This window comes from Glycine max, chromosome 14 (genome assembly GCF_000004515.6).
Source record: "Glycine max cultivar Williams 82 chromosome 14, Glycine_max_v4.0, whole genome shotgun sequence".
Lineage (NCBI taxonomy): Eukaryota > Viridiplantae > Streptophyta > Magnoliopsida > Fabales > Fabaceae > Glycine > Glycine max.
In genome coordinates, this window is record NC_038250.2 from 29,747,940 (window position 1) to 29,769,613 (window position 21,674).

Here is a 21,674-nt window from a genome sequence, read left to right on the forward strand (position 1 = left end):
CACTCACTCACGCACGAGCTTCAAAACCAAAATCAAAACCAAAACCAAACACTTCCAAAAACCAAAACCAAACTCTCTTCCAACCTCCAAACTTTTATGCCATTCATGACTCAGAACATCATAGAAGAAGAACTACTACTCACGAACCGCGACCACCACCGACAATAAAAGGACAACAACGTTAAAGTGTTAAAGCATGAAAATGCTGCCATCTGCCACCGCCGGAGATGCCGGACACGGCAGTGCCGGTGACCGCATCGTGGTGGTGGGCATGAAGATGGACTCCCACAGCACCGAGTTGCTCACTTGGGCTCTGTTCAAAGTGGCTCAACCCGGTGATGTTGTGCTTGCTCTTCATGTTCTCGGGAATGATGGTATCAACAAAACCATCACATGTGTTTCTTTGGATGAAACTTATGTGCACCTCTTCGAGTGTTTTTGGTGTTGTTCTTGGATCAAAATTGGAGTTTCATCTCGCTAATCAGCATTATAAAAGTTTGCAATGAGATTATGAAGATGAAATTCTAATTTGAATCGGAGAATAACATTAGAATTATCAATGGAATAGTATTTAAGTTTTGTCCTTTTTTTTTGGATTTTTATTTATTTTTGTGGAGTTTGACATTTTTTTTTTGGTGAAATGGGTTGTTGTAGAAATTGTGAATCGAGAAGGGAAATCCTCTTTGTTTTCACTTGTCAAAGCATTTGACTCTATCCTTGCTGTTTATGAAGGGTTCTGCAATTTGAAGCAGGTTGTGTTTCTCAATATCTCTTACTACTAACTCTCTCTGATTCATATTCTCAAAGTTTTAAATTGTGTCGGTGGTTTTGTCACCATTTTTTATATTGCAAAAATGGTGGATAAATGCATGGGGCCGCAACATTTTGATCACAAAGACCCCAGCTTTTTAAAACATTGCATATTCTTGATATTTTCTAGGACACATTTAAAACTGTAACTCAGTTACAAATTATGTTTTGGCCTAAAGGGTGAGGGAAATTGATGTTTTGAATGTGTGAAATGTGAGTTTTTTTATTTAATTTTTATTGTGGATGTGATTATTCAGGTGGATCTCAAGTTCAAAATATGCCGGGGTTCATCAGTGACGAGAATTTTGGTTCGAGAAGCAAATGCTTATTCTGCAACACACATCATAGTTGGAAGTTCTCAAGGTCTTCATATAACTCGGCCATGCATATCTGTGGCAAGGTACTGTGCTAAGAAGTTACCAAAGGATTGTTGGGTTTTTGCTGTTGATAACGGGAAAATCGTGTTCAAGAGAGAAGGGTCAGCCGCAACTCGTTCAGACTTAAAAGGTTTTTCAACGAATTTTCCTTGTTCTGTGTTGTGATGTTGAAATTGTGAATCTCATTGGCATGTAAAGAAAAAAAATTTCTTTTAAAATTTTTTTAGGCCTCACTGTTGGGCTGACCCTATTTTGCAGGACTTGATCGGGATCACAAAACCGGGTTGCTCGGTTCGATTCACAGGACAATCAGCAAGAGTTCAAAAGTGCTAGATGATGATGGCACGGGGATGCACGAAAAGGGTAGTGGTGAATATTCAGATCACAGTTTGGCCAAGGCTTTTCTGGATTCTAAAGAATTCATTGAGAAGAAGAGGTGCTCTACTAGTGCTTCAGAAGAAGAAGAATCTTGTGCTGATGCTTGTGATGAGATGAACCCATTGGCAATAGTGCCTGTGCAGACCAATGATGCTGCTTCTAAACCGGGTTGGCCCCTGCTTCGTAAGACAATTGTATCTGACAGGAAATGTTCTCAAAGATCGCTCTTGTGCCAGATCTCGGTGGTACAATGGGCAATGCAGTTACCCTCTAGAGATCTTTCATATGCTGCACATCAAGACCATAAAACAAACAATTGTGGCCCAAATAAGGATCAGTTTCTGGCCCTTGATAGCAAGAGTGGTGCTCTTGTTCCGGTGGATGCTGAAATAGGGACTGCTCCTTCGACTGAACACAATTCAAGAAGCATTCCTAAGGAATTGGAGGGCCTTCATGAGAAATACTCATCCACTTGCAGATTGTTCAAGTACCAAGAACTTGTATTGGCAACATCAAATTTTTTGCCAGGTGTGTATCGTATCTTGTACTTGTTTGATTTTTTGAGATCAATTTGTCGAAAAGAAAATGGTTTATTTTTAACATGTTTTTTTATATGATTTCAGAAAATTTGATTGGGAAAGGAGGAAGTAGTCAGGTTTATAGAGGTTGCCTTCCTGATGGCAAGGAACTTGCTGTTAAGATCTTAAAGCCATCTGATGATGTTTTGAAGGAGTTTGTTCTAGAAATAGAAATTATCACTACCTTAAATCACAAAAGCTTAATTTCCCTCCTTGGATTTTGCTTTGAGGATGGCAATCTTCTTTTGGTTTATGATTTCTTATCAAGAGGAAGCCTTGAAGAGAATCTCCATGGTGCGCTGCATTATTATATCACTTTTTTTTGTATTCTTCGTGGCCTTGTTAACTTACTAATTTCTTCTTTTTATTTCATATCAAAATAGGTAATAAGAAAAATCCACTTATGTTTGGTTGGACTGAGAGATATAAGGTGGCAATAGGTGTTGCTGAGGCTTTGGAGTATCTGCATAATAATGATGGCCAATCTGTGATCCATCGCGATGTGAAATCATCAAATGTTTTGTTATCTGAGGATTTTGAGCCCCAGGTAATTCATCTTTCTGTTGGTTGACTTTCATATTTTGAGTCATTTGTACATGTCAGGCTTAGGCCTCATGCTGTTTTTGTTGAATTTTGATGCAGCTCTCTGACTTTGGACTTGCTAAATGGGCGTCGACCACTTCATCACATATAATCTGCACCGATGTTGCTGGAACCTTTGGGTTTGTACTTTCAATTCTCATATTACTGAACATTCATACATGCTGCGTACAGAAATTGCATTTAAAGTAGCTCTAATTTCTAACACACTTATTTTTGCAGTTACATGGCTCCTGAATACTTCATGTACGGTAAAGTAAATGACAAGATTGATGTCTATGCATTTGGTGTAGTGCTTCTTGAGCTTCTTTCTGGAAGAAAGCCCATAAGTGGTGATTATCCCAAAGGTCAAGAGAGCCTTGTCATGTGGGTATGTCTCTGTAATATTATAGTCTATTATCTACTCTGTTACTTCTTATATATTCACATGAATTGGAGGAAAAATAATGGATAAATAACTTTTGCAGGCAAGTCCAATTCTAAATAGTGGAAAGGTGTTACAATTGTTAGATCCTAGTTTGGGTGATAACTATAATCATGAAGAGATGGAAAGGATGGTCTTGGCAGCCACACTTTGTACCAGACGTGCTCCAAGAGCTAGGCCTCAAATGAGCCTTGTAAGTGATCTATTATGATTGACTATATAGAAAATTGAGTCCTCCCTATGCCATAGAAATGACAGAAAAAAAAATGTTCTGTTCCAATTGGGGAGCTTTCTCTTGTGGAAAAGGACTTAACCTTGGTCCTATTTGGATAAATTTGTTCATAAACACTTCTAGGAGAATAAAATAAGTAGGTAAAATTGAGCTTTTCCCACAAGCTAAAATTAACTTCTGCACTTGAATTTTGAAGAATTTAATGTATAAATTGATTTTAGCTTATAGAAGAAGTTTAATTTATTTTGCCTTATTTTTTTCTCCCGTAAGTATTTATAGAAAAGTTTATCCAAACAGGCCATTATCTATCTTTTGCTTATCAATATCATGTGGTATTTGAGTTCAAATAGCACACTCATAGACTTCATCTTCATATTTGAACATCATTTCATTATCATATTGTTAATGTGGTATTTGTTCCATGGGACCACAGATCTCTAAGCTCCTTGGAGGTGATCCTGATGTGATCAAGTGGGCAAGACTAGAAGTTAATGCTTTGGAAGCACCAGAAATGCTTGATGATGAAGCTTGTCCACCTTCCAATTTGCAGTCTCATCTCAACCTTGCACTGCTTGACGTGGAGGACGACTCGCTCTCCATGTGCAGTGTCGAGCAAAACGTCTCGTTGGAGGACTACTTGAGAGGCCGGTGGAGCCGCTCATCAAGCTTTGATTAAGCAAACTACTGCAAATTGATAGAAGAAGAAGGATTGTGTTTTTTAAAATCTAAATCCTTTTGTAAATAATTTTGCTGTGTTGCATGTGCTGTGAAAGTTTTTATAAATGGGTTTAGGATGAGAGGTTGTTTGTGTGTGCCCTCCTCCTTCCCTTGCTTGCCAAGGAAATTATGCCTTGTAATTTTTAAGGCTAGTTACCCTTTGTCTTTCTACTTTATTTGGTGCTAGTTTCAACCCTTAATCTCAATTTGATCGAGTGTAATATGTTCTGGTGCGAAGAATGAACAATGAAAAAGTTGTATCTTAAAACTACATAATGAGTACTGTTCTCATGCATTTTATCAAAGTTAATGGCAATTTCTTCTTTGCTTTTTGGATTGTTTCCTTTCACTGTGTTTCAACCCGAATGTGTGTTTCATAACACGTTCAGAATTATTTGGTTGTAATTGTGATCTAAGAAGTATAGATATTTGCTATCAACCATATATATATATATATATATATATATATATACCTTTTTGAACTTAAATATAAGAAAAATAATTAATTTAATTCTAATTAAGAAAATTAGTTGATATTATTTAATTTATTAATTTCAATTAAAAATAAAAATAAAGTTATTTTTAACATGTTTTTTATTAGAACTTGATATCATAGATAAAAAAGAGTCATTAAAATTAAATTTGTAATTAAATGAATGATGTTTTAGGAATGACATCTTTAAATAAGGTGAAATTAATTAGATTTAATTATATTTAAGTTCATCATACATAATTAATTTTTTTTATCCATAAGAATCAAAGATAAGTATAAGATTTACAATAACTCATACATTACGTTCAACCAATTAAATTATATCCTATTTTTTCATCTTATATTTGAATAGAGTAATAGAGTATTACCATCATAATTTATGATCATACAAAGGTTTACTTAATTTGTCTGATCAAAGAGTTATTATTAAAAAAATTATTTTTTAATATATATTTTCTAAGACAGTTTTGATATAACCATACGTCTTAGAATATTAAGTGTTGATAATTTTGTAAACAATAAGAAATGTATAACGACGATATAAAAATCATCTTAAAAATTAAATGTTGAAAGACAAATTTTGTTAAAATCGTCTTAAAAATATATGTATTCAAAAGATGATTTAAAAAAAACCTTCTTTGAAATTAGTCTCAACCTGGCGCACAGTTCTCATACACCATTTTTATTTCTGCCTTAACCTCACTCAAAATATATCTTTCCACTTTTCTGTTTCCGTCTTCTCCTTCCACGAGCAATAGGGACAGCGACGAGTTCCTCCAGAGCGCAGCGATATGTCAAAGCTCCTCCAGAGTGACAACGACGAGCTCCTCCAGAGCAGCAGTGAGATGTCAACGCTCCTTCAGATTTCGGCGTTCCCTCTTCTGGTTCTGGAGTTCCCTCGACATCCAATAACAAAGTTTCCGGCGTCTGTTCGAGGTGCGTTTTTGTTTATGCGTTTAGACTTCATAGCTTCCTTTTCTGCTTTCATGGGTTTTTTTTTTCAGTTTCACGAAAGAACATAGCAGATTTATTTTTGCTTTTATTCCAGATTTTTTATTTATTTCATGCTCTGTTGTTACTTCTCTTATTTATTTTTGCTTTTATTCCCGATTTTTTCTTCTTTATTTTAGTTTCACAAAAGAACATAGTAGATTCCTTTTTTTTGTTATTATCAAACTTTTCCATTACGTTTAATCATTCAACTATCTTTTTCCCTACTGGAAGAAGGGGGGGAGATTCACTGAATAAGGGTGGCTAGGTGTCTCAACTGCCTTTTTTTTTCTTTGGTGGGAAGAGTGGCCTGCAATTTTCAGCTTTTTTCTATGGAACCTGTTCTGGTTATGGTCCGTACATGAAGAAAGAAGGCATTGATACCTTTCCCTCCAAAGAAATCTTATATTGCTTCTCTGAGATTCACTCATTAGGGAAACTTGGAGGAGTGAAATTAGAATTCCTAGATGCTTTGAGAGCGAACTCACCGAGCTGCATCTTAGCCTTTTGCTCCTTCAGGATGTTGAGTTAAAAACACCTGGGATTATAGGTACTTAGTTCAATCAATCATATTTTCCTATAAATTTTCAGTTTTTTCTTACTTGCCTGAAATGCCTTACCACTCAATTAAGTTGCATCTTCTTAGGAGTTATAAGGTTGACTTGGTGGTAAAAGGAGAAGGGAGGAAGGAAAAGATCGTGGGTTCGATTCCTCCCGCTAACAAAAACTAACATTTGCCGATCCAAAAAAAAACTTTCATCTTCTTCCCTTTTCAGTAGAAACCCTAATTTTTGTGCTCTAAGGAGTTGATGATTCAGATGATCAGCTGTATGACTGAGTTTCTTCTTCTTTTTCTTTTTTTGGTTATCTATGTGACTTAGTTTAGTCATGGTGAATAATATCCCTGAGAATTTGATCTTTAATTGAATCCAAGGGTACAATCGATATAGCTGACCTTACCTAGTAGGATATATAAGGCTTCAGTTGTTGTTGTGTAACTGATGAGTTTAAATCCTTTAATCACGTGAATAGGTTGATATGATTGTTGCATGAGTTGATTTGAACAAACTTGTTAGCATGAAGAGATTAGTCTGGCCTCCAGATATTTAGCACACACTATTTTTCCTTTGTTGGGGTGTTGTGCACTAACCATGACTTTGAACAACATTTATTGACTTCATGTTTTTGTCCAATAATAAGGTTGTGCAAGATTACAGCTGTGAAGAGTTTGTATGAACATAGGCAACATAAGGTTCATATTACCTTATTAGCATCCCTAGAAAAGGGAAATAAGGAAAAACGGAAGTGAACTGCACCAACCGATCATTATGGCAAAGAGGTCCCAAAGATTCCCTGTGAATTATGAGAAAGACCAGTCAGGATGTATGTGGGGTTTTATTAGTATATTTGACTTTCGTCATGCCTGCTTTACTCGAAAGTTGATCGTGGATAGGACGCATGGCAACAAGCATGTTGTTGGTGAGAAATGTTTTTAACATCTAAAATTATGCTTCCAAAATTAACCACTTTCCATTTGTGTGTGTGTGTGTGTATATATATATATATCCAAAGGAAGAGTGTCTATATGCTAATATATGTATAACAAAATGTGCACGTGCTAAATAATTTGGAATGACAAAAATTTGAATATACTTCTGTGCTATTTTATATGTCTTTTCTACGGTCATGTTTACTTTTAGAAGCAATGCTGCTACAAATGTTTGCTAAGTCAATGTTTTACAATATTTTTTTTAGTTCAAATCTTTCATCATAGTATGCTTTCCTTGTGTGTAGTTATTTTGTAATATTTTGTGGTTCAACTGTCCTGCATTCGTGGAAAAGAATCATAATAATCTTTGAATTTCGTTTTGTTTTCTGTAGGTGCTGCACTTATCAAGAACAAGTTTGAAGTGTTGAGCAATTTGGATAAGAATATGAAGGCAATTTTGTAAGTTCGTCCATCCATATGCTTTTGCAAATCTTGTATTTTTCTAATCTTTTTCTCAACCAAAAAATTGAAGTTTGATTACATTAAAATTGGCAAATCAGGTTAGATTGAATGGGAAAGATCTGCCTGAAGATGGACAATTCCTGAGCTCACGTGAACTCATGAAAGCACTTCAGGTTATAAGTTCAGATAAGCAATTGTTTCTTAAACAAGACCCAAATTCACACTTATTGAAATACATTCAGGAGTTGGAAAAGAATGCAGTTTAGTTGTCAGAGGTGGCAAAGAGTGCACATATGGTAAATAAAGTTGTGGTAAATCTTTGGTTCCTTTCATCTGCTTTCATTTATTTCCAAAAGTTAAGATTGTTTTTTATAGAATTGTGGCACATATGGTATATTGATTTGGAAAATAGGGACAACACCAAAGGGGGACAACTAATAATATTGCTATGTCTGGTATGTCAGCATTCAAAACAATTGGTCTTGCTAGTGTTGGTGCATTGTAAGTGTCCATTTTATTTCTTAAGCATTTGAAATTTATCCATTGTATACGATTAATTATATAGATAAATCTTAATTAACTTGCATCTGAAAATTCATGCTATATATGTTCATATATGACATGGTCTTCTCATCCATGTATTCTAGATTTCCAAAATTCAGAATTTCAGACTTATTGGTGATTCAATAATATTCATATTTTAGGCATATTTTAGGTTACAAGATCCTGTTCAAGAAACAATGATGTAGTGGAGCCCATGATAAAGCCCCAGTGGTATGTCAATTGCAATGATTTGGCAAAACAAAATCTAGTAATTGATCGTTAGCATCATTATACTGTGTATGTAATTATTAATAATATTTTCCCTCGTTAAATATAAGAAAAGCTATTTTTAATGCATGAAAGGACATACATCATGATCTTTCTTGCGTAGATTATTTAGTCCTCTTTTCATGCATGAGTTCCGCTTGGAGACCCCACATATGCCTCCAAAGGTTCGTTCCTTTCTACTTTGCTTGTGGGGGGCAACTTGTTTAGTTGTTTAATTTAGCTTTTATCGATTTAATTATTACTATAATTTTAGAAGGATAAAATGTGTTTAGTTTTTATATTTTTTTGTTGAATCTTAGGAGGAATTAAAAATATAATTTTTATAAAAAGTTATGGATTAAATTGTTTAATATGAAAATTTAGAGATTAAAAATAAGATTCAACAAAACGAAAGTATAATAATAAAAGCATATTCTTTTCTTTTTAAAATGGTGTAATTAATGTGTATAAAGTTAATTTTAGAAATTAGAACATGAATTTCTAAAAAGAAATTAAAGTGCTCTTTTAAGAAACTCGTTAAAGATAAAAGATAGTATTTACTAATGATTTGAATTTTTATAATATTGCTTGCATAAGTTACTCCCAAAAAAATGTTCTTTACCAAAGATTTGTTGTTAGATTAATCTTTATTAATATAACTTTTAACGAACAGAAATTAAATGGTCGGGTCATCATCTTTCCTAGTTTATTTTAATTTTAAATACTACTTACTATAGCTTATCATATAATAGCGGATGGATATTTTGATTACCAATGTGAGTTGCCTTCCCTATTAAGGCTTTGTTCGGCCATTGTATGGTATGGTTGTGAGCCACTGTCTTAGAAGGCCAAGGGTATTCAGAGCACCTAATCTTATAAATCTGAGATTCAGAAGAACAGTTTATAGGTTCTTACTGAGTTCCTATACCATTTGCAGCTTTTAAATCCTGAATGTAAATCCTCAAAGCAACTGAAAGGTAAATTTAATTAGGTGTTTCAATTTCAATATTTCTGTGCTCGAGGTAGCAGAACGGTTAAATGAATTAAACTAAAATTGATTCCCTTGGATATACCTATACTGTTATTGTTGTATGTAAGTTTCAAAACTACCTACTATATTTGATTCTCATTTTTTTTTCTTCTAATAATGAACCTCTCTTTTCTTTCTTGGGTCAATTGAACATCTAATTTTAGATTCCTGTAAAAAAAACTTGAATGGTTTTAATTATATTATACTCCTTAGAAAGAAGACAATATTTTTTATTTTTTTCACTAAATTTTCATTAAGTTAAGCTGTATAAGTTTCTTCTCTCATTCATATTGCACATTTGCAGCTTTAGTTTGCAAGATTGAAGTGAAGACACAGTGAATATGTGGCTGTGTGCTACCAAAAGATGATGATCTTGTTATATATTGCATTGGTGAGAGAAGTGAAGTCGGAATGCTTGATACAGGAAAAATACAGTGGAAAAGCATTCACAAGCATTATAATACTTATCTATTTTGGAAATCTTTCCAAGTTACAATGATTCCCACTAATCATAACTCGTAAGATCTTGTGTAATTAAAATGGAAATAGGAGACATTTTTTCAAATCAAACTCCCCCTTGTGTATCTGTATTGTATTTATGATCTTGTGTGCTGAAAAAACGCTTTTGCAAAATAGAAGTCTTTGTTTTGAACTTCCTGAGTTTTGGTAGTTTGATGATTTATTCATTGGAAGAAAATGTTCAGCTGATTTGATAAAGGAAATGTAATTGTATGAGTAAACCCTCAAATTAGTCCTTAAGATTGTATCCATCAATCACTTTAGTCCCTTTTGTTCCTTTTTAAAATTTACTCCCAACTTTTGTAAAAGGGCACTCTCCTTAGTCTTTAGTCCTTTTCTATCTCATTTTTGACTGACATTAAGGATTACAATGAATGACTACAAAGTCGGACTAAATAAGAATCTTAAAAAGTCAGACTAAAGTGACTAACTCCAAAAACTAATTTAGGGGTTTACCCATACTTGTACAGATGCATATCAAAGACTAGTTTTCTTCTTGCTTGCAGAAATCAATTCCCAATAAGGTACACTTCATAAACACCCTTTTTCTTGGCTTATACTCATTGTATTATAATATAATATTCATGATCACACAGGGTGACTTCTTAGTACATTTAATGGATATTGCATGAGATGAACTGACTAAAAAGCATGATGAAGTTTCAGTTGAGAAGCTGCAGGTATAGTAATGAAATATCCTTCAATTTACCCTAAATATTATTTTCTCCTAGTAAATTTAATTTTTCAATTTCCTATTTTAATTTTGACAGGGACCTATATTCTAGTTATGTGGTTTTCCTTTTCTATTTTCTTGTTTTCCTCTTTGTTGTTTACTCTCTTCTAGACCTTGCATTACCACAACCTGTTTTGTGATAAGTAACCAATTCAGCTTGTAAGAAACTCTCAGAGTTGTAAACTTCAGTATTCACACATGATGCGAACATTTCACTTTCAAGAAAGATCTTCTCTACTTAGAAGGTTGGACACATTTAATGATCTTGAAGTTACTCTGAGAAATTCTGGTGACAATCATTTGGAGGAGCCTATTAGCATCACTAGCCTTGAAACATTTTCACTAAGTTACAATGTCTTTTCTTCTCCATAAGTTTTTGAGAGTGTCTTGCATTTGCATCGTTAATGCTCTATTTTTGGTTCTGGTTTCAGGTGCACTGGCCACTGTCTATAGTGTTATCACCATATAATGGTTTGCTCTCTATCACTGTGTGTTGTCTCCATTATTCTCAATTTATTATATTTCAATTAACACTAATATCTTCTATTATCTTACTTTGGTGACTAAAATATATTTTATTGCATAAATCTCTCCTGTAGGTCAGGTGGTCTTAGATGCACCATTACACATCAAATGTCCACAAAATTGTCAAATTTTATGCGTTAATCCACTTGTTGTTTCTACAAGTTCAAGTGCTCATTTAACTTAGTGCTAGAAATGTGAGGTTATTATTGTTTAGTAGCTCTAGCAGGTGTGATCTTGTTTGATAACAAAGCTCCAAAAATATAATTTATCTGTGTGCATTTGGTAAGATATAATGTACATATATGTGTCAGAAACTAATTGTATCATAAATTTATATACTAGGCTTCATCCTGTGGTGATTCCTCTGTTTGCTTCATTCAAGAGTAGATCCTCTTGTGATGTTGTCTTGTACTGTCAGCATTGCATTAATGATAGCTCGCACAATCATAGTAGGATAAAGCTTTCCATACCATGCGTTGTCAATGAGAAGGGAAATATTAGTCTACTACTAGGTATTAAAACTTCAACTTTTTGAATGCTATAACTCTCTCTTCTCAATCTCTGAATAAAGTTAGAAGACTGAAAGGCTCGTTAGTGGTAGTGGTTTCAGTTCTTTCTACTTTTAAGTTCATGTAATTTTTTATTTTATAAGTTGTATCCTGATTGCTCTGTTTCTCTGATAATACTATGTTCTAGAGCACAAAATTAATCAAAAGGACACATTACACATTAAGTTCCATTCATTGATAATTAGTCTCATTGGATATGCTTATACATTTTTTTCCCGTGCTACTTAGTTTATTAATATACTATTATTTGTTTTGTCTGATGTGTTTTTCTTGCTCCACCAGGTCAGGAATTGGTACTGGATCTACTGGTTTCACCCCCACCTTATTTGGCACCCTTCACAATTGGACCAATAGTTCTGAAGGGTGTAAACTATGCCTCTGGTGGAGGTGGAATCTTTGTGACCATCATGATATCGAAACTCATAGTTCAGCTCACTATAATATTTCTCAGCATTATAATTTTATAAAGTCCTTTGTTTTGTTTATAAATATTTCTCCTACAAATTTTGGTGTTATGGTTACTAACTTACTATTATATTAACATTCAACCACATGCAGAGGTTATTCAACCTCATAGTTAGAAAATTTGTTGTGGCAAATGTGGGGCCTACTGGGTGTATACCAAGCCAGAAGGACATCAATAATGCAGTTAAGTACTTAAACAAGTTAGTGTATTTTTCAAATGCAGTCAAATGACTGATAACTTGAAAGATGGAAAGGAATCAGATTATAGTTTCTGAAAAAACTACACATAAATCTCAAATTTGGAGTATACGTGTATGAATGGAAAAGAAAAAAAATAGACAAAAATAAATAAATGAAGATAGAGAAATTAATAAATTTAACAAATGATATGGTGTGAAATAAATATAAAAATAGAAGAAAAGGATAAAAATGAAATAGAAAAATAAATCTGGGTGTATGAATATAATAATCATAAAGTTTCTAATTTATTCTCAATATCACATGACTGAGTTTTTCATGTGGATGATGCAGGTTCTTATTACCAATTCCTGCAATTCTCTTAGTGTTACCAACCTGAACATGATTAATAGTCCAAAATCTCACATACACGTAAATGGTTTTGAAGGTGCGACATTTTCTCATATTAATATTAGTGCTCCTGGCGATAGGCCTAACATGGATTTGATCCAAAAATGTCATGATCAAAGATTCTACTATAGCAACTAGAAAAACAAAGTTTTCATCTAATGAAAATATATACAATATCAAATTTCAAATTAGTGTTTTTTTATTATTATATGTGCAATTCGTAGGAAGCTTTCTCTTCCTGAACCTGTTTGTAAGATCATAAATCCTTTTATTGGTTGTTATGAGATCTAAAGAACTTATAATACTAATCTCAGGAGGCAGAACATATCCTTTTTTGGCAGTTTGATTTTTTTTTTATTCAATTTTTTTCTTGAATGAATTTCAAATGATATTCAATATTGAAATTTTTTCTTGCTTGTTCATATTGTCTTTTTTATTTATTTATTGTCTAGTTAGAGAAACTAGACCTGCACAATGTTGGCTACCTCGTACAGAAACTCCTTGCTCGTGGTTTAAGGTTCAATTATGATAAAATTTAACTAATTAAGAGATATAGTATTTTTCTTTTTTCTTTTTTTTGCTGCATTTCCTGCAGTATACTATGATTGAAATTCCTGTGAGATTAAGATTGAAGAAATAATATTTATTGTTTTAGGTTGATTGATTATTATGGTTGGTATATAAATGTTTTAGAGCTTTCAAGGAAGGAGTTTGCTACCAAGATCATGTTTTGCATGTAACTTTCGTTTGCATGTAGATTCATATGGTATGAAAATCTTAGAATGAATTATTTCCCTTCTTATTGAGACAAATTTTCATATATTCTATTAGTAGATTTTATTTTGTTCTAACTTAATAAAAAATCAACAGTGGATGCACCCTTATTTTCTCATGTTATAGGAGTAAGATCTTTTTCTTTTTAATAATTGTTATATATTTTGAATGATAAAAACTAGACTTGTTTAGTTGTGAGTACAACTCTCAAATTTGAGAGGAGACTAATATTGGAATTCATTTGGCATGCAAGGAATGGTGAAATAATTCATGTACTGAACATAGCAGTCGAACAGAAATATTGTAATTAATACAAACATATATAATACAAAAAACTAATGTTTAATTAGTTGGCTATATATGCAAACTATTCAACTCTAATATTTATTGTTTTATCTTGTGTTTCTTTTCCCTAATGCGTTCTTTAACTTCATCTTATACATAGGAAATATATTCTATAAAACTTTATGGAGATCCTAAGCTTGGGAAGGAAAGCCTGAAAACCAAAACCATGCCATAGTTTTCACTCGTGGTGAAGCTGTTCAAATTATTGACATGAATCAGGTGAAGATATGTCTCATATGGTCATTTTTTTTTTCTTTTTCTCTTTGCCATCTGTAATACCTATTTTGGTTATTACAAGGTGTTATACATTGTGCTACAATGGACAAATTAAAAAGACTTAAGGAAAAGGAAGGTCCTTTCAGTTCTATGCTTTGTTGAGTTGAAAATATGTTATATATATGTTTTAGTTGTGAGGCTTCTCTTTTTATGTATATTGAAATAACTAGGTTTCCACCATAGATTTTTAGACAATTTTAAATTTTTAGATGCAATTATAGTCAATTTTTAGATAATTTTTAATTTTTTTATAAAAAAATGCATTCTAAAAAGATTCTATGAAAAATCGTCTTAGAATAGCCAACATTTTTTTAAAACAAAAAGAAAAAGACATTGTGCTACAATGGACAAATTAAAAAACATTCTAATTTAAAAAGACATTCTAAAAAAATCTTTGTTTCAATGTCATGCTGAATGGGGTGCTAAAATATTTTGTTTGAGAATTATCTTGGAATGGTACTATTCTAAGATGGTTTTTAGTTAAGAACCGTCTTAGAAGGGTATCTTTCTAAGACGATTCTAAGTTAGAAATTGTCTTAGAATGGTTTCATTCTAAGACGGTTTTTAATTGAGAATCATCTTAGAAGGGTACTATTCTAAGATGATTTTTAGTTAAGAATTGTATTAGAATGACACCTTTTTGTAAGATGGTTTTTATGGAATTGACGTGAAAAGTCTTGACTTTTCATCACGTTGGATTCAAAGATAGTTCAAAATTGTCGTTGTATAGTATTTTTCTAGTAGTGAGTTACAAATATTTGATATATGATAAATGCAAAGCGTCACCCCGATGTTTCTTCTCGACGGTTTCATTTTCCGTAGTGGGCTATTCAAGCAATTGATGGTTTGAAAGAGTTTACTTAGTGCACCCCCTTTTTGATTGGTGTATCCCCAAATTTCATAACATATCCTTCTTACGCTTCTCCTCCTTGCTCTCCCAACCAAACCTCCATGACCACCTCTCCCTCGAACCTATGGGACCATCGCATCACACCTCCACCCAACACCACCATTGTAACCACCAAAAGCCACCTCACATCAAACAAAATCCACCATTGCATTGCCACCCAACCACTCACTACCACCACACATATCACTGTGACACATGATCCTCCATGCCACACCACCCTCAAATGTATTATGGATTGAGTAATCCATAATACATTTGTATGTATTAGAAATGAGCAATTCGTAATACATACAAATGCACTGCATATTTAGTAATCCATAATATGAACAAATGTATTATCCATAAAATGTTTGTTTTATGGATTACTTAATTGTGATACATTTAAGGATGGTGCGGCGTGGAGGTTTGTGATTCGTAGTGATGCGTATGGAAGAGGTGGGTGGTTGGGTGGCGGCACGATGTCAGGTTTGGTGTAGTGTGGTGGTTGTGGTTGTGGTGTTGGGTGGCAGTGGTCATGGAGGTTTGCTTGGAAAATGAATGGTAATAAGAAAAGATTAGGAATTTTGAGGGTGCACCGAGAAAAAAATGGGATGCGTTAAGTAATTGTCTAGTTTACAATAGAGTTTTGTTTAGAAGTACGATTTTTTTAAATAGTACAATAAATATTGTTGATCTAGCCAAGATTCCGAATAAATATCTTGAGATCATTATAAACTTGAGTTGCATAGCTAGTCTTCTAAAAAAAGCATGGCTAGTTAGAAAATTGTAATTGTTCTTGTCTCAATATGATTGAATACTATTCCATGTGTTGAAGGGTCTTTGATGCTCCTCTTACTTCCTTGTTTTGTTCGAGTGGTATGGTCCGAAAAAGAGGAGATACCTGCAAAAGATACTTTGATGCTCAAGTAAGGATTTGGCCTAGGGCAGTAAATGTAGATAATAAATGTGCATTCCATGAGCAGTGGTCATTACCCAGGGGTTTCCCCTATATATACAAACCTTTTGTAGGCCTTGGACCATGGGCCTTCATGCTTGGATTACCATTTAGGTAGTTCTTTCTTAATTGGGGTTACGTGGTCTAAACCTCCTTTTCTCTCCTAAACAACCTCTCTTTCTTAATTGAGTATAATCACCTTTTTAGGAGGTCGGTTGGGGTAGTGTAAGATCAGATACTTGTTCAATAGGGCTAGTTATAGGGTTCTTAACCCAGTCGAATACCTATCTAATATACATGCCCCCCAAGCCAATTGATCCTTTATGATCGAGAATGGTTTATATAGTGTTTAGCATTAAAAAGGGAGAAAGGAGAAAAAAAAAGGGTATTCAATGGTCAGTGGTAGTTTTGATTTTAATTGTGGCAATTGGGACAAGAGAACATGCTCTCACACGATGTCTTTTCATCTTCTCTCATTGATAATCGAAATGCCTATCGTTTTTCATTGTTGATAAACTTGATCTAACGGTGGGGCTTTGTTATGGGCCAGAGCCCATTGGTGGCACAACTCCTATAAAAGAAGGATGAGATTATTGACTTTTCACCCTTGTGTATTTTTCTTGCTCTTGACCAAATAGTCCCTCCCCTCTCCCTTTTTTTTCTCAATTACGTTTGTAATTTTTAGAATAATGGTTTCATTCAAAAACAGCTCGAGGGAGTTTGAGGAGTCAAGTTCCAATGTCAGAGCTCCTACCAAAGAGGTGTTTGTTGTGCCTTCAGATGATTTCTCTAGGGTTAGATTCAGTTTTGCTTACAACTTCATCCTCTGAAGGGGGTTTAACTGATTTTTCTACCTTCTTAGATAGCTTTCTAGAACAGGTGGCAAATAACATAACTCCTAGTGCATACAAGGTTGTTGATGATACTACTGTCACCGTAAATGTTATGGTCGGACCTTTAAATCATCCGACAAGGGTGTCTTAACAACAAAGGCAGGCAGAGGATGAATCATGTGAGTCTTGTTAGACAAGTGGCATCAGATATCTTAAGAAGGGGGGTTGAATTAAGATATCACAAATTATTTCCCCAATTAACATTTTATTCTTCTTTAATGATAATATCAATGTTTCCTTATTATGAATTACTATAATTCAATTCAAACGAAACTTCCTTAACGCAAAAGATAAATAACAATAAAAATGAGTTTAAGGAAAGAGAAAGTGCAAACTCAGTTTTATACTTGTTCGGTCACACCCTTGTGCCTACGTCCAGTCCCCAAGCAACCCGCTTGAGAGTTCCACTATCTTGCAAAAACCCTTTACAAGTTCTGAACCACACAAGGACAACCCTTCCTTTGTGTTCAGATTGCTTTTCAACAAGAGACCCTCGGTCCTTTAATCACTTTCCTTGAGTAAGAAGAAGAAAAGAAGAAATCTCTCTTGAAAGAGATAGATTGTACAATGAAGCACTCAAATAATTCCTTATTGAATTGAAAGTGTTTTGGCCAAGGAATTTTTAGAAGATAAGACAATTTAATCTTTTGAGAAGATAAAACTTTTTGGTCAGTAAAAACTCAGAGAAAATTTCGTGCCTAAGTCACATATATATAGGCCTTTGATGACCATTCAAAATTTAAATGAAAAGATGTGACTATTGGGAATTATTTTCGAAAATCCTTATTGGTAATCGATTACCATAATGGTGTAATCGATTACACAGTTACTTCTGAAGAGTTATGACTCTTCACGTTTGAAATTTGAATATTTAAACACTGGTAATCGATTACCAACTTACTGTAATCGATTACACAACTTTGAAATTTAAATTCAAATTTCTTATGACTGTTTTAAAATGTTCTAAACCACTGGTAATCGATTACATGCTTTCTAAAATATTTAAAACATTTAAAAGCTTTTCAGAAGTCACATTGGCCACTGGTAATCGATTACCAGAGAGTAAAACTCTTTAAAAAAACATTTTAAGTTAAATCCTTTGGCCAAACCTTTTGCTGTTTCAACTTGGAACTTTCTTCCTAAGACTCTAGGAATTATCTTGATCAATTTCTTGGATATCTTGGATTCTTGTCTTAAATAAAACTTGAGAAGCACGTTCCTTTGGCATCATCAAAACATCAAATATCTTTGCTTCTACAAGTCTTCGACGAAGTTAATACGTCTTAATCGAGAAGAAGGAATACCCACCTATTACTATTCTCAGATTTTCCTAGGTAGATGGTGAAGTGGGTGCTTTCTTTTCTCGATATAATGACAGGTCAGAATCTTCTTAGCTGGCTCATTGTTTGTCTAGTCACTTTGAGGACATATCAGAGTGATGTGAATCCTTCGGCAAACCTTGTATTTTTGAATAAAGAGGAGGAGGATTGTTGAGATTTCTTCTTCATGTATGATTTATAATCTAAGACCTACATGTAAGGATTTTGTTTGACGACTTCACCATGGGGGTACTTCGGATCTTAAACGTGGCACCCTTCTAACTACATATGAACGGTTGGGTGGCTATTCAAGTGTTTCGAACCTTTTGTTTGTACACCTATATTAAGCCCACTCTTGGTCTATTCCTTCATTATTTCTGTTGTTGACTGAAGAAGAAAGTGCGGTGGCTTTCGTTGGTTTGGATCCCAATGTGGCCCTTGTTTCAGAATTTCACAATATCTTATAAGAATTTCAAGTTAGGTTACTTTAAAGTGGTAATAAAATCAAAAGCGGGGATGAACTACTTTTACAATTCGGCGAAGTGTGCTTTGTTTCCCTTCTACTGCAACAAGTGTTGCACTGGTATGACGAATACCCCATAGACTATCTGACCGAAGAAGAGCTTGGAAACCTAGCTTTTCTTGAGTCACCCCCTCGGCTCCTTCTTGCCAAGGCTATTGTTAACTTGTTTAAATCTCCTAATCCTATTAGGATCTTGAAGGTAAACTATTTATCTCCTTTTCGTGTTTTTATATAGGATTCAATTTCGGCTGACTTGTGTGCTTGCTTATTTCTAGAATCATGGCCCAAGCCGATGCAAACATGGTTGTGTTCCATCTTGCTTGCAAGAATCGAACACCGATTGAGTCTGGCAACGCCATCCCTTCTCAACCATTGATCTAAAACCCTCCTCTAAGGGATCCCTCTGTTGACACTCTTCCTTGCCGAACCCTTTGGTCATGGGGGTTTGAAAAAGATGAAGCAACAAATGTTGGACTTTCCCAGTACTTATCCTTTGACCAACATCTCGGCTTTGATGAATAGTGGTTTCTTCACCAATGAGTTTTTGCCCAGTCATTTGATTGATCTGACACATATGTCAAATCACGGTCGTCATGTGTTGAACAAAAGTGATGATGCTGCCAACTATGCAAACTTTGGAGCCTTTTAGGTGTGGGTGGCATCTATCGTCCAACATCTTCAAGGCTCTTTAGTAGTGAGCAAGTTGAAGGATGATTTGAAAAAGGCTGAGGACTCTCTTGCCTCTATGCTTTCTGCCAACATTGCATTGGCCAGAGACAACTCAGAGTTGAAGGCTCATGTTGCCGCCCTTGAGTTAAAGTCAAAAGGGTTGGAAACTCGAGCTTCAAATGTTGAAGACTCCACAAAGTTAAGTGCAGAGAAAATAAAGAGGCTGAAACTTCACTAGCCTTGGCAGAGAAGGAGAAAGACGTTGAAAAGGAAGAAAAAGCCCAAATTGAACATGAGGCCTATTATGATGTGTATGAGGCCATGCATCTAGCTTTAATCATTGCCTCTGCCACATCCTTTTTCATTGTGAGGTTCCTAATGAGTCAATTTTTTTTATATTAACAAAGATGCCTATAATGGACAATTAGTCCTTATAAATGATATTGCGGAGGATGACGCCCCTATCGGTAAGAAGTTGGCAACCCCTTCTAGAGGTATTTGAGCAGTGGTGGCAAGAAACCTTCTGATATAGCTCATCGTCTATCATGACGTACCTTGTAGCTTGAGTCCTCAACTTTTTTGCCTTCTTCCTATCCGTCAAGAATGTGCCTTTGGGCAGTTGTTAGTCGATGAATACGACTAACTTTTGTGTATAAAACCTGTGTAAATTGTATCAAACTCCTCCAATTTATGGTTATTTTGTAGTGTTGTAATTACTTTTTGTTAAAGATAGGTAATAAATACTTAGTACTTCCATTTTGTGTGTTTAATAATCATTTCCTCTCAATTTCAGGTTAATTAGGCAAGTTGGTGAAGTGCTGATTTTCATCCTTTCACTAAGCCAAATGCTGGCTTAGCGAGCCATCCGTTGAGCGCAACACTCCTTCGACTGAGCGTGAGGAAGAATCTGGAAGAAGGATGAGTTGTGCATGTTTGCTGAGCGAAGGGTCATCCAGTGAAGCGCACCGCTTCAGTCCATTCGCTGAGCAAGAAAAGCACATGCTGAGCCGAAATCCACTAATGAGAGCTGAGCGGTCCATAGTCGCGCTAAGTGCGACAACACAAACAAAACCACCTATTTAAGCCTGAAATCATATTTTAGAGAGGATTTTGGCCATTTTTCTCAAGGAGCTTCTGCATGTGAGAGATTCTAGAGAGAGAAGGGTCTGAATCCAGAGAGTTTTGAGAGGTTTTGCTATGCGAAGACCTGCAGAGAACTGAGCTTGAAGAGGAAGCCGTCCTGAGAGCTTGAGATGAGTTTGTGAGTGATTGTGAGGTTCTAGAGGTGGAGGAGACATCCTCAACACTTGTATTTCTTCAATCTATCATTTTTCTCTTCTCTTTGTTGTAAAGGAAGCTTCCCTGTTATGGAGCGCTAAATCCTCTGTTGGTTCTTCCTTGTAGGTACTTGATGAAAATACTTGTATATCTATTTAATGATGTTTCGTGTGTTCACTGTGCTATCAGAACTTCATTCTAGCATGTTTTTTCCTTGATCACGTAGATGCATGTGTTGTTAGGATCATTCAACAGTGGAAACTGATCTGATTCTTAGAACTTGATAGGACATGGCTAGTTTATCGTATTATCACGAGGGATCGGGATATGGTAACCTAGTTGTTTATATGTTTGTCTTAATGCGGTTCTGGTCGAATTTAGTCCAACAAGAGGAATCTGAGGATGATGCTTAGTCAGGATTAGGCTAGACTATCATGAGGAATCGGGGTTTAGCATTTCAGGAGACACCATAGAACACATGAGCATTGTTAAGTAGAGAATATCCTTTTAACATCAGGCACCTAAAAGGAAGACCAACATGTTGTCTACTTGTCTTTACACATCATTTCTCGCGTGATTTTCCTTTTAATAGGTAGTTTACATACCTGTTCATAGTCGACACATCTCTTTTCATACCAGACACTTATTCACTGAATATAGCTTTACCAAGTAAAACAAGTTCCCTGAGAGTTCGATACTCGGTTCTTACCGTTTTATACTACTTGTGTGATCCGGTGCACTTGTCGGGTTCCAACAACAATTATTCGACAATTTTGTTTTTCTAGCTTTCAAACTCTTTTGCATCAATCCGCAAGCATTCCTTGGACAAAACACTAATAACAAGGAAAGTATGCTATATGAAATTTTTTTACTACTCGAGTCTAGGTAAGGCTGACAATCTTGCCAACTCATTGGCCTTGTCATTGATGTCTCGGTGGATGTGTACCACTTAGACTTTGTCAAA

At 34.7% G+C, this 21,674-nt stretch overlaps 1 protein-coding gene and 1 long non-coding RNA gene across 35 annotated transcripts; both read left to right on the forward strand.

Annotated features, from left to right (window-relative positions):
- Positions 1 to 202: 202 nt before the first annotated feature.
- LOC100305405 (protein kinase family protein) lies at positions 203 to 4,075 on the forward strand. The gene is made up of 11 exons (NM_001251784.1): positions 203 to 374; positions 655 to 752; positions 1,068 to 1,317; positions 1,605 to 1,827; positions 1,921 to 2,093; positions 2,189 to 2,437; positions 2,527 to 2,690; positions 2,786 to 2,865; positions 2,966 to 3,113; positions 3,211 to 3,360; positions 3,833 to 4,075. The coding sequence occupies exons 1-11, from the start codon at positions 203 to 205 to the stop codon at positions 4,073 to 4,075; spliced, it is 1,950 nt and encodes a 649-aa protein (NP_001238713.1).
- Positions 4,076 to 5,245: 1,170 nt separating this feature from the next.
- LOC106795995 (uncharacterized) lies at positions 5,246 to 20,901 on the forward strand. 34 transcript variants are annotated; one of them, XR_005888318.1, is made up of 9 exons: positions 5,251 to 5,545; positions 6,800 to 7,078; positions 7,481 to 7,547; positions 7,649 to 10,589; positions 11,074 to 11,113; positions 11,242 to 11,361; positions 11,510 to 11,679; positions 12,019 to 12,384; positions 12,733 to 14,273. It is a non-coding gene; the product is annotated as an uncharacterized lncRNA (long non-coding RNA). The 34 variants fall into 34 exon arrangements; XR_001384678.3 differs by lacking the exon at positions 12,733 to 14,273 and having other exon boundaries at positions 7,649 to 10,433; positions 10,506 to 10,589; positions 11,242 to 11,679; positions 12,019 to 12,225; XR_005888323.1 differs by lacking the exon at positions 12,733 to 14,273 and having other exon boundaries at positions 7,649 to 10,433; positions 10,506 to 10,589; positions 11,247 to 11,679; positions 12,019 to 12,225.
- Positions 20,902 to 21,674: the final 773 nt, after the last annotated feature.